At 43.5% G+C, this 11,288-nt stretch overlaps 2 protein-coding genes and 1 long non-coding RNA gene across 4 annotated transcripts in view; 1 reads left to right on the top strand and 2 right to left on the bottom strand.

Annotated features, from left to right (window-relative positions):
* Window positions 1–1,203: 1,203 nt before the first annotated feature.
* On the top strand, window positions 1,204–3,021 carry LOC109974804 (uncharacterized). The gene is made up of 3 exons (XR_002277026.1): window positions 1,204–1,261; window positions 2,652–2,758; window positions 2,833–3,021. It is a non-coding gene; the product is annotated as an uncharacterized LOC109974804 (long non-coding RNA).
* Window positions 1,345–7,636, bottom strand: acta1a (actin alpha 1, skeletal muscle a). 2 transcript variants are annotated; one of them, XM_020625206.1, is made up of 7 exons: window positions 7,455–7,636; window positions 5,697–5,836; window positions 4,269–4,593; window positions 3,557–3,718; window positions 3,193–3,384; window positions 2,544–2,725; window positions 1,346–1,974 (listed from the first exon to the last, which is right to left on the bottom strand). In XM_020625206.1, the coding sequence occupies exons 2-7, from the start codon at window positions 5,823–5,825 to the stop codon at window positions 1,831–1,833; spliced, it is 1,134 nt and encodes a 377-aa protein (XP_020480862.1). In that variant the 5' UTR covers window positions 5,826–5,836; window positions 7,455–7,636; the 3' UTR covers window positions 1,346–1,830. The 2 variants fall into 2 exon arrangements, with proteins under 2 accessions (XP_020480863.1, XP_020480862.1); XM_020625207.1 differs by lacking the exon at window positions 7,455–7,636 and having other exon boundaries at window positions 1,345–1,974; window positions 5,697–5,833.
* Window positions 7,637–9,392: 1,756 nt separating this feature from the next.
* The window catches only part of nup133 (nucleoporin 133), a 14,970-nt gene continuing 13,074 nt past the window's right edge, over window positions 9,393–11,288 (bottom strand). Inside the window, 4 exon segments of the mRNA XM_020625223.1 lie at window positions 9,393–9,639; window positions 10,541–10,626; window positions 10,829–10,893; window positions 10,980–11,060. Coding sequence (XP_020480879.1) covers window positions 9,503–9,639; window positions 10,541–10,626; window positions 10,829–10,893; window positions 10,980–11,060 — 369 coding nt within the window. The 3' untranslated portion in view covers window positions 9,393–9,502.

The raw sequence follows: 11,288 nt of genomic DNA, 5'->3' as shown, positions 1-11,288 counted from the left end.
TGGTCTGAGGTGTGTTGTTGTACCTTGAAGCCAACGCTCACTTTGCTTTCACACATTGGACATCATTCACATTCAAAACATCATGGACATAAAAGAAGGAATAAATAAAAGTATGTACAGGTTAGACGCCAGACTTTCCCTGATGTTTCACAGTCCTGCGTCTTATTGCTCTGGATCCTGAACCTGAGGTGGTTTCGGAGGACTTGTGTCTAGAAGCACTTGCGGTGGACGATACTGGGACCGGCCTCGTCGTACTCCTGCTTGCTGATCCACATCTGTTGGAAGGTGGAGAGGGAGGCCAGGATGGAGCCGCCAATCCAGACCGAATATTTACGCTCAGGAGGGGCGATGATCTGCAGAGGAGAAGGAAGTCAGACTGGTTTTTCCTTTCCTGGCACAATATTTAACAATCATTTAATGCCCGTGGTTTTGGAATTTGCTCAACTGGCACACGGGAGTATAATGATGAGGTGTCCACACACTTCTGGCTGTATAGCACAGTTTATTTAGTGCTGAGAAAAGCTTTGGGGCTTCAAACTAAGCAAGCACATGTACATCTGGTGGCTGGTAATATTATATCAGCCCTTAAAGGCCGAGGCCAAAGCTCGACTACCCCTCCCAGATTTTAACAGCCTCCTATGTTTGTGATAAAAGTCCAAGAAGCTGTGAGGTAATGCTTTTGCTATGAAGTAGTAGATGTTACTGTGCAACATGAAATAATTAATAAATCCTTGTCTGAAAAGCCGCTACGTGTTAATATGAAACAGACATATCTCTTTTAACATATGACTTGTGTTAATGATTATTCTAATTTATGTAGTGATGAGTACTTCATGGATGATACTGATGTAACATTTGATGAGTGTGATGTGGTTGGAGAATCATGTTCATTAAATGATGCTACTACTGTACGTTTGTAACATCATGTCTTGGGACCAGGTGGACACCTCCTCCTACCTGTGATTATCTGTGGCATCTGTCTCGTCCTCCCGATTGCCGGCCGGGATTGGCTCAGACAGGGCTGCCCAGTTTCCCCATATCCTCTTCTCCGAGCAGGATGAAGGCACAGGGTGCTGTCGTGCCCAGAGATCTTTCATTCCCTCCAGGATGACTTTGCCAAACAGAGCCTTGTGAGTGATGGTTTACTGGATGATGTCTGCAGGTTGTGTATGTTCCTCTGTGTTGTGTTAATGTGTAATGTATGGTCAGCGATACCCGGGTACATGGTGGTGCCACCAGACAGCACGTTGTTGGCGTACAGGTCCGACAACTGCCACAGACACAAAAAGAATTTCCAAAGGGTCAATGAACTGAAATGGGGATCATTCCTGATTTAAGTCAAAACTTTGCCAATTTTAGCTCCTCTACAGCTGCTTGTTTCGATATCCTTTCACATTTGAATATTCTGTCTTCTATTAGTAAATGAAAACATTGAATTTGTAGCACCAGATATCTACAATCACAACATGTTGTCATACTGCACCTACCCTATCCAGTGTTAGATGTCTCTGAAACAAACCCAAACACATCCACAGTGTTCAGACTAACAGACGACAGTCGTACATGAAAATAATCATCTTTTATTGGCTTTGTTTCTTTTTGGTCTTTTTCCCCCCTCAGTTGGTCTGAGGTGTGTTGTTGTACCTTGAAGCCAACGCTCACTTTGCTTTCACACATTGGACATCATTCACATTCAAAACATCATGGACATAAAAGAAGGAATAAATAAAAGTATGTACAGGTTAGACGCCAGACTTTCCCTGATGTTTCACAGTCCTGCGTCTTATTGCTCTGGATCCTGAACCTGAGGTGGTTTCGGAGGACTTGTGTCTAGAAGCACTTGCGGTGGACGATACTGGGACCGGCCTCGTCGTACTCCTGCTTGCTGATCCACATCTGTTGGAAGGTGGAGAGGGAGGCCAGGATGGAGCCGCCAATCCAGACCGAATATTTACGCTCAGGAGGGGCGATGATCTGCAGAGGAGAAGGAAGTCAGACTGGTTTTTCCTTTCCTGGCACAATATTTAACAATCATTTAATGCCCGTGGTTTTGGAATTTGCTCAACTGGCACACGGGAGTATAATGATGAGGTGTCCACACACTTCTGGCTGTATAGCACAGTTTATTTAGTGCTGAGAAAAGCTTTGGGGCTTCAAACTAAGCAAGCACAGTGACATCTGGTGGCTGGTAATATTATATCAGCCCTTAAAGGCCGAGGCCAAAGCTCGACTACACCTCCCAGATTTTAACAGCCTCCTATGTTTGTGATAAAAGTCCAAGAAGCTGTGAGGTAATGCTTTTGCTATGAAGTAGTAGATGTTACTGTGCAACATGAAATAATTAATAAATCCTTGTCTGAAAAGCCGCTACGTGTTAATATACTTCATGGATGATACTGATGTAACATTTGATGAGTGTGATGTGGTTGGAGAATCATGTTCATTAAATGATGCTACTACTGTACGTTTGTAACATCATGTCTTGGGACCAGGTGGACACCTCCTCCTACCTGTGATTATCTGTGGCATCTGTCTCGTCCTACCTTGATCTTCATGGTGCTGGGGGCCAGAGCGGTGATCTCCTTCTGCATGCGGTCAGCGATACCCGGGTACATGGTGGTGCCACCAGACAGCACGTTGTTGGCGTACAGGTCCTTACGGATGTCGATGTCACACTTCATGATGCTGTTGTAGGCGGTCTCATGGATACCAGCGGACTCCATACCTGTCCCAGTGCACAGCAGAGACGTTCACTCGGGTACCGCTTCATTATTGCATTACTGACTAATAATGTGTGTAACTTGTAATAAACGTCTTTGTGGGTTTCTTTAGTTCCTGTCCCTGGACACTGACATGTAAAAGGCCACCCACTCCTCCTACAGTGGAACAAGACCCCCTTCCCAGAACGCACAATGACCAAAACAACTTATTTGTGTCTCTTTATTGTTGTTTTTGTCTCTGTCTCTTTATTATTTGTTTTTTGTATCAATAAAGCTTACATATACTGCCATCACAAAACCTCTCAGTGGGCACTTTTGTTGCAAATTTGTAATTTTGGTCTTAATTAAAAAAAACTGACTTGACTTCCTGAGATTTCTTAGTAAATCAATGTTATGTCAAACAAACATACAGACTCATTCCTACCAGTTCTCAGGATTCAGCTATGAGTGTTCAGTTTGTAAGTGTACACACCGATGAAGGAGGGCTGGAACAGGGCCTCGGGGCAGCGGAAACGCTCGTTGCCGATGGTGATGACCTGGCCGTCGGGCAGCTCGTAGCTCTTCTCCAAGGAGGAGGAGGAGGCGGCGGTGGCCATCTCGTTCTCAAAGTCCAGACCCACATAGCACAGCTTCTCCTTGATGTCACGAACAATCTCACGCTCGGCTGCAAACAGAGAAAATAATCTGTGCTGAATATGTGAAACTACAACCTGGTACTTTTGCTGTAGGTGAAATTAAACTGGAAACTACTGTAGAACCTCAAGCTCACCTACTTCTGGGTCTCAGCTCTTAAATTAAACCTGACGCTGTGCTCTGTGCTGACATGAAGCATTTACCGGTTGTGACAAAGGAGTAGCCGCGCTCAGTCAGGATCTTCATGAGGTAGTCGGTCAGATCGCGACCAGCCAGGTCCAGACGCATGATGGCGTGGGGCAGGGCGTAGCCTTCATAGATTGGCACGTTGTGGGTCACACCGTCACCAGAGTCCAGCACAATACCTGTGATCAGGAACCAGAGGGGGAGAGTCATGGAGAGGTGTTTACATCCAGCCTGTGATGAGTTCTGTTTTAATACTTTAACATCTTTGTCGGGTGAAATTCACAAACTTCACAGTCTTGAATTAGGGCTACACTTTTGCTACAGTCTAGGTTTGAGACATTTTTATCAGTAAAGTTCATGGATGGATTCTAGATGTTACTGTGCAACATGAAATAATGAATTAATCCTTGTCTGAAAAGCCGCTACATGTTAATGACTTTAACATCTTTGTCGGGTGAAATTCACAAACTTCACAGTCTTGAATTAGGGCAACACTTTTAATACAGTCTAGGTTTGAGACATTTTTATCAGTAAAGTTCATGGATGGATTCTGAGACAATGGGGCCCTGGGCACAGACATGTACAAGGAACATTATCACCTCCATGAAGGAAGAGTAGATGGACTTAGTTTGAGACAGGTGTTCCTAATAAACTGACAACTGAGAGCATACTGTCATGTCACCCAGCACTAAACGGACACCAAACATCCTGCAGATGTGGCAAACTCACCGGTGGTACGACCGGAGGCGTACAGGGACAGCACGGCCTGGATGGCCACATACATGGCGGGGACGTTGAAGGTCTCGAACATGATCTGGGTCATCTTCTCCCTGTTGGCTTTGGGGTTGAGTGGGGCCTCCGTCAGCAGGGTGGGGTGCTCCTCGGGGGCCACGCGCAGCTCGTTGTAGAAGGTGTGGTGCCAGATCTTCTCCATGTCGTCCCAGTTGGTGATGATGCCGTGCTCAATGGGGTACTTCAGGGTCAGGATGCCCCTCTTGCTCTGGGCCTCATCTCCCACGTAGGAGTCCTTCTGACCCATACCGACCATCACACCCTGAGGGGGGGAACAGAGGTGAGCATTTACACAAAGCACATTTAAGATCAAATTCAAACAGTGAAAAACATTTGTAAGCCTGAACTTGCATGAGCCACGTCCTGTCACTGCCAATAGATTTATGATAAACTCATCCTTACTTTACATCTGAAGGGTTTATGTTTCATCCTGTTGTTTTTTAAGTGTGATGAAGTTTAAGATTCAAGCAAAGGTAGAGGAATGTGTAGAACAGAACTGAAGACATTTAATGTCAAATGACAAAATCACATTCACATTCCTGAGAAATTAAACAAAACAAAAAAACATATATAAATGACTATATCCAAGATGAAGCAGCAACAAAGTGCTTTTAGAAGCTATTAAAATGTGAATTAACCTATAAATAATGGATGAATATTGAGGTGGAGGGGTGTTATACAGTTAGCTATATCAGGTTCAGGACCAAAGGCTGTGTTTGACTGTTGTGGTGCAGGTGTTTACGGCCCTGTAACATCTCCCAGAGGGCAACAGGGTGGATTTAAGCAGAGGTACCGTCATCTTGCTTCAAATTCTACTCTTATAGATCAAATTATTGGCACTAAAACAGATAAAATATTAAAAAAAAAAACTGAGTTACTCTAAAAGACTAAAATTGGAGACTTAAACAATTAGAATATCCACAATACAAACAACTTATCATCTCTTAGTTCAAGGTTTAATGAATGTAGCCAAATGTGAACCTGAAAATCTATATTATGTAATTTAAATATTTTACTTTACTAAAGACAAAAATCGGAATAAACAAGCAATGTGATGTAAATGAAGACAGAGAGTCGATGGTAGTTACTTTACTAGTTATTTTCAGGCCACTGGTGACAATGTTTGTCCTGAAGGTGGCAGTAGAGGAAAGGACATAAGGTTTGTGTTCAGAGACTGAATGTGTTCATACCAAATACCAAACCTTAAAACAGTGAACAGCTGTGATTTCAGCCTCACTGGCTGTGATAGAAACACAGTGGGTCAAATCCTCTGTGAGGCCACAGAACAACCTGGTCAGTCACAGAACAAGAGATGGCACCAGAGCCTGAACCATCAGATGAGTCATGCCCTGCTGTGGTGCTTACCTGGTGACGGGGGCGGCCGACAATGGAGGGGAACACAGCCCTGGGGGCGTCGTCTCCGGCGAAGCCAGCCTTCACCAGACCTGAGCCGTTGTCACAGACGAGGGCGGTGGTCTCTTCGTCATCACACATGGCTGCGGCTTCTGGAGAGGAAGAATCAAAGGTGCTCAGTTTACTGCATTGGAACCAAGTCCTGTCTATCAGAGGGTCTGAACATCTGATGCCTTCAGAGATAACACAATCACTAGCTAAAGGCACACAACCTAACAAACCTAACAGGTTTTTTTTGTTACCAATTAGTCTAAATTATTTTGTCAGCTTTCAGCTCATAAAATCTCAAGGAACAGAGAAAAAATCCCAACACGTTTCTAGAACCCAGAAGTCTTCAAACTGCTTGTTTTGTTCAATCTTTCAATTGGTTCCACTCTAAAACTGAATTCTTTTGTGACCTGAGCTTTGGACATGTAGTGTTTACCTGCATGGACAAGTCAATATTGTTATTACATGCAAATAAACAATATCACATGTTTTAAACTGTATACCATCCACTTTATGGATGTGTTCCCCTCCTTATGAATTATCTACTTCTCTTATGTCATCAATGTAAATAAATTGGACTAAGGAAAAAGTCATTTGTTTGCAGCAGCAAAACGTGAAATACTGCCAGTTTTAGGTAGATTTCACTTTTTGCTGTTGTCCTGCTTTTAGAAAAGTATTATCTCTGATTTATTTACACCATATGAATCCATTCGAAGGACTTTAGCTCAACATGTTAAATATCCCCTTCAGCCCTGCAGCGTCTGGATCCTGGGTATCATTAAACCAGAAGACAAATAATCAGCTGATACACACTTTCCTTCTTAATAACAACTTGTCAGGCCGAGTAGGTGGAAACACCATTAACCCTCATTTAATTTAATGATGCCTTCAAGTGCTCCCAGAAAGCTCGTACGTTTGAACAGAAAGTCATAATGATCCTCGATAAAAACATTTTGGAATATAATTAAAATTACATTAATACAAATGTATTTTTGTAGGATGTTACTTAAGAGCCATCTGACTTTCATACACAGTACTACACTAACAATACTATAGTAAACAGTACTAGCCTACACAGAAAAAAAACTACAAGCAATTATTTCATTGTGAACCTGTTTGTAATTACATAAAAGGAGGAATAGGTGTTTATCTGGACTACATTTTTTAAATTGTTGTATTTAATTTTAATATATAGTCTACGTTCTGCACATTCCATAGAGAAACACTTCTGTTGTTGATAAACAAAATACAAATACACATTTATCAGTAAAGCTCAAGGAGAAAAGGATATGTGGACCAATTTGTGTTTTAATAAAACAACGTGGGACAATTAAACCGCATTTTAGACTAAATATTAGGTAGAAGAGACATACAACTCAAATATAAGGTCTCTGTTCCGTAACAGCTACCTTATATCTGGGTTTGTAGAAAATTAATTGGCTTTGCTCAGTTAACTCAATGGTTTCTTGTGCAGCTGTCTTGTAATTTCAGAAGTTCCGATAGCACCTGAACATAGCATGTGTCTAAAGTCAAATAAAAAAGCTTTTTCTACACTGAGTATGAACACAAGTCACTTCCCATCAGTTAAACAGATACAGATTTTTTTCCCAAACTAGAAACTAGCCAGACTCCACTGCCTCAGGTTAAAACCCTGTCCTGTCATCCACCCATCCGGGCCAGCCTCCTCCTCTACCTGGCTTCTCTGCTCCTCAAGCCGCTTACCTGTGCTTGTCTCCGGCTGTCAATGAGGAACCAGCTGAGAGGGATGACAGGCAGCGACCACCGGAGTCCTTATATACACCGCCTCCTCCATACCACCCAGAACGTTGATTTGGTCTCCCCCAGACAGCCGTTAGGAATGTCCGGGTATGCGGCAGGGATTCAGCCGCCTCGTCCTTATTTGGCCGCCGTTCGCAGAGGATCGTGCGCAGGTCGGACCTTATATGGAGAGGAAGCCCCCCGCGAGGCCACGCAGGGCGCTCGAGCCCGTGTATGGAGCGAGACCGATGCTCCAACCGTGTATGTGTGTGTGTGTAGTAGTACTAGTACTACTAACTACTACTACTACACACCGACTTGTTCAGTTTTAACATTCACATTTTAACATACACACCGACTTGTTCAGTTTTAACATTTGGGTTGGACAAAGTGTCTATCACTTTTGTTTTGTTAGTATCAGGTCCGGATGGGTCGGATCTACCACGCACAGACCCGGGGCCACAGAGGTCAGGGGCCCCTGGACCTGAGGCTCTGTATATAATATTCCTTGTTTTATAGAACCTAGGTTAAGATACTGACCACATATGGGAGATAGAGGTGGAAGAAAACCACAAAGACACAACTAGGCTTAGTAGTGGATGGTTTCCATCAGCTAATGGGGATCGTAATAATAACATCTAATCAAATGCTACAGAGACAAAAGATGAAGACTACAAAGAGACACAACACAGCTACAAAGACAAAAAGCTACTAAACTGACAAAGCCGGTCCACAGATACAAAATGACACACAAAGACAAACAACAGACCTAAATGACAACAGGCACAGAACATTATTGTGTTCCTCAACTGAAAACCCAAATGACAACATCCCCACAGCAGCTGAGTGACACTCAGGCTCCAGTTTCTACAACAACAGGGCCTGCAACACCAAACAGCTGCAGACGGAGGAGCAGATTCCTGAGCCAAGACCAGAGCCGCCTGTTTATCCAGCTGTTCCCTGAGTCACTGTGGTGTCGGACACAGTCGGCCAGCTACAGACTGGCTGGGGGCCAACATCTGCTCTTTATTTCACCTGTGACACTGTCACCTTCTTATTTTTAAGTAGTTTAATGTGTGTAAATTATCTTTGGGTGTGTATTTATTTGCAGAGGGATGAACAAAGTATTCTGACTTCAGCCACTGAGAGTTGACAATAATCTTCTGTAATGTTTTTACACCCGGCCTCCATTGGTGCAATCGTTTGGCCCTTATATGGGGAGTGAAACACCGGCTGTGTGTAGATAAGACTCAGGAACGTTATCCAAGGTGCTGGAGGTTCAGATATCCAGTTAAAAGCAGACGCACTGGTGTTTCTAATCTAACGCGGTGTCGGCTTTCAGTCAAGCTGGATGCTGAGAGCTGGCTGCAGCCAAGGAGCCTGGATCTATTTATAACCAACATCTGCTCTCCATCACCAAACAGGAGGAGGTCCTGACTAATGCAGGCCAGCGCTGGAGGCGGCTTCCTACACACTCATGTTTCTGTCACTTTCTAGGGCTGATGGCTCCGATATCACAGGAAGTCAAGTGAAATCAAACCAAGTCCCTGCAGAGAAACGTCTGCAGCCTGACACTTACACTCCTATAACAATGGAATTTATCATTTTATTGTTTTACAAAACCATGAGTGTGGCTTTTTTGTCATTGGTCACCAGAGAAATCTCTAATGTCTAAGTGAAACCAAATCAAAGTTGTCTGGATGAATTAAAAGTAAGAGTTTACTACCTCCCAGTCAGTGTTTTCTAGTAACACTTTGGACCCACTAAGGAATCTGAAAGGACTCGGATTTAATGGTGGAACTCTTTCTGGGCACACATACGCCTTGGTGTTCAGGTTTCCACTGAAGCGAAGCTGAAATCCTGAGAAAACAGCTGCTCTGTAGGAAGTGACTGGAGACAATCTAGAGAAATACGAACATATTTATTTAGAAAAACGGCACAGATATTCAAACAACTCTTCAAAACTGTTAGAATGCAAAGGGAAGCTGAAGTGCAGGAGGTGCTGGGGGCGGTCACATCTGGGCCTGTAGGTAATGTTCATAATTGGCCCGAAGGACAAACTCAAAGTAAGGTTTTGATTTCAAGCTGTTCAGGTCGTCCGACTCCAGCAGCTCTTTGACGTCAGGCAGGTACGTCTGCAGAGGAACTCCTGAAAAACACAATTATGTTCAGTTGTTTCATTGTTTTGTCTATAAAACATCAGAAAACTGTGAAAAAAGCCCGTCACCACGTCCTTGAGCGAAGGTCATGTCATTAAATGATTTGTTCGACAGATAACCCAAACATCCAGTTTACTATTGTGTAAAGAAAAGTAGCAAATCATCACTTTCGCAAACATGGAACCACCAAAATTAAAAATGACAAATGATTAATCACTTATCAAAATAACTGCTGTTTAATTTTCTCTCAATCAAAAACAGACGTCCACACATCCCTAGGCTTGTGCAATGCTTCGTTATGTCGCGGCTAACAAATAGTTTGAGGACAGTGTTGTGCAGCAAACGAAGGCTTTGCCAGTGAAAGTGAAGGACAGCTGAAGACAGATTTATAAAAGAATAAAACTGACCAAAACATCCTAAAATATTAAAACTGTTGACAGAAGTACATGTGTACCATACATACAGTACATTTATTGCTTCAGGTGATTTTTGCACTGTATTTTGCAGTTTCAGCTGAAGGCTACGGAAGCCCAGTGAGGACATGAAATGGGATGAACATGACTTTAAATTTCGGTAAATTCATTTTTCTAGTATCAGAAAGTTCTTTTGAAGTTTTACCACAATACACTTTGTTGTGTTTGATTTCTTGAGCTCTGATAAACATGTGTTTGTGGTCAAAACCCACTGTGTGATCACAGAGAAACGAAGACGAGCCCATAGGAAGTGATTACACACACAAAGCTACCATGACCTCATTTGTTTCTCAACCCAGAGGGACTCTGGTGAGTCACGAGCCGGTGCCTGCTGCTACACTTGGTGCTAAAATAACCCGACCGGTCCTGCCTGTACCGAGCTGTAATGTCTGAACAGGGCTTCGTGAGTCGCTCTCACCTTCCTGTATGAGTTTGAGGAGGACCTTGACGAAGATGCTGTCCTTTGCCGCCTCCAGGGGGTCGTCGTTCCCGTCAGAAGACCAGCTGAGAGGCAAACAACAACGAAAACTAATGAAGCGTACAACAGCACGTTGGTACATGTGTGAAATGTATCTCAAGTTATTTCTTCTTTCTGACTTTTTAGGATTGTCTACTTTGATTTGCAGAGACTTTAACAATCCAAATTTAACCTTCAGTCTTCCAGATGAATAATTAGACAAATAAAAACCTGACAGGTGGATCTTACTCATCTCTCCTGAGCGCCTTGCCCAAGATCTCACACTTCAGCGAGTCGATGTCCACAGCGTCCTCCTGCAACAACACAGACAATGCACACAAGCTGACTTCTACCTAATGTCAAGCCTGACCCATCGAACCTCACACAAACAGGAAGTTACCTCACTGATGTACTCCAGTAGATCCAGTGCCTTTTTGAAGTCGTACTCGTTGGCTCGTCGGTTGTCATCACAGATGTACAACTGTGGAGAGGAGAGGCTGTGACGTGACTCCACCTTCATGAAGGTGACAATGCTCAGTCTGCGTTCACACTGCTTGGTGCTGTGAGCTGTACTGTACTACAGCTGTTGACCAACACTGCCCCCTGGTGGGCAGTGTTGTTCAACTCAACGTAGTGTCCTGCACAGCTGAGGCCAAAGCGTTGGGCGCTGAGCTTCGCTTCACAATCAAACCCATTCATTTCAGCTGCT

This window comes from Monopterus albus, unplaced genomic scaffold (genome assembly GCF_001952655.1).
Source record: "Monopterus albus unplaced genomic scaffold, M_albus_1.0 scaffold349.1, whole genome shotgun sequence".
Classification (NCBI taxonomy): domain Eukaryota; kingdom Metazoa; phylum Chordata; class Actinopteri; order Synbranchiformes; family Synbranchidae; genus Monopterus; species Monopterus albus.
Note: the sequence above shows the minus strand (reverse complement) of the source record. Positions and strands in the feature narration are given on the sequence as shown.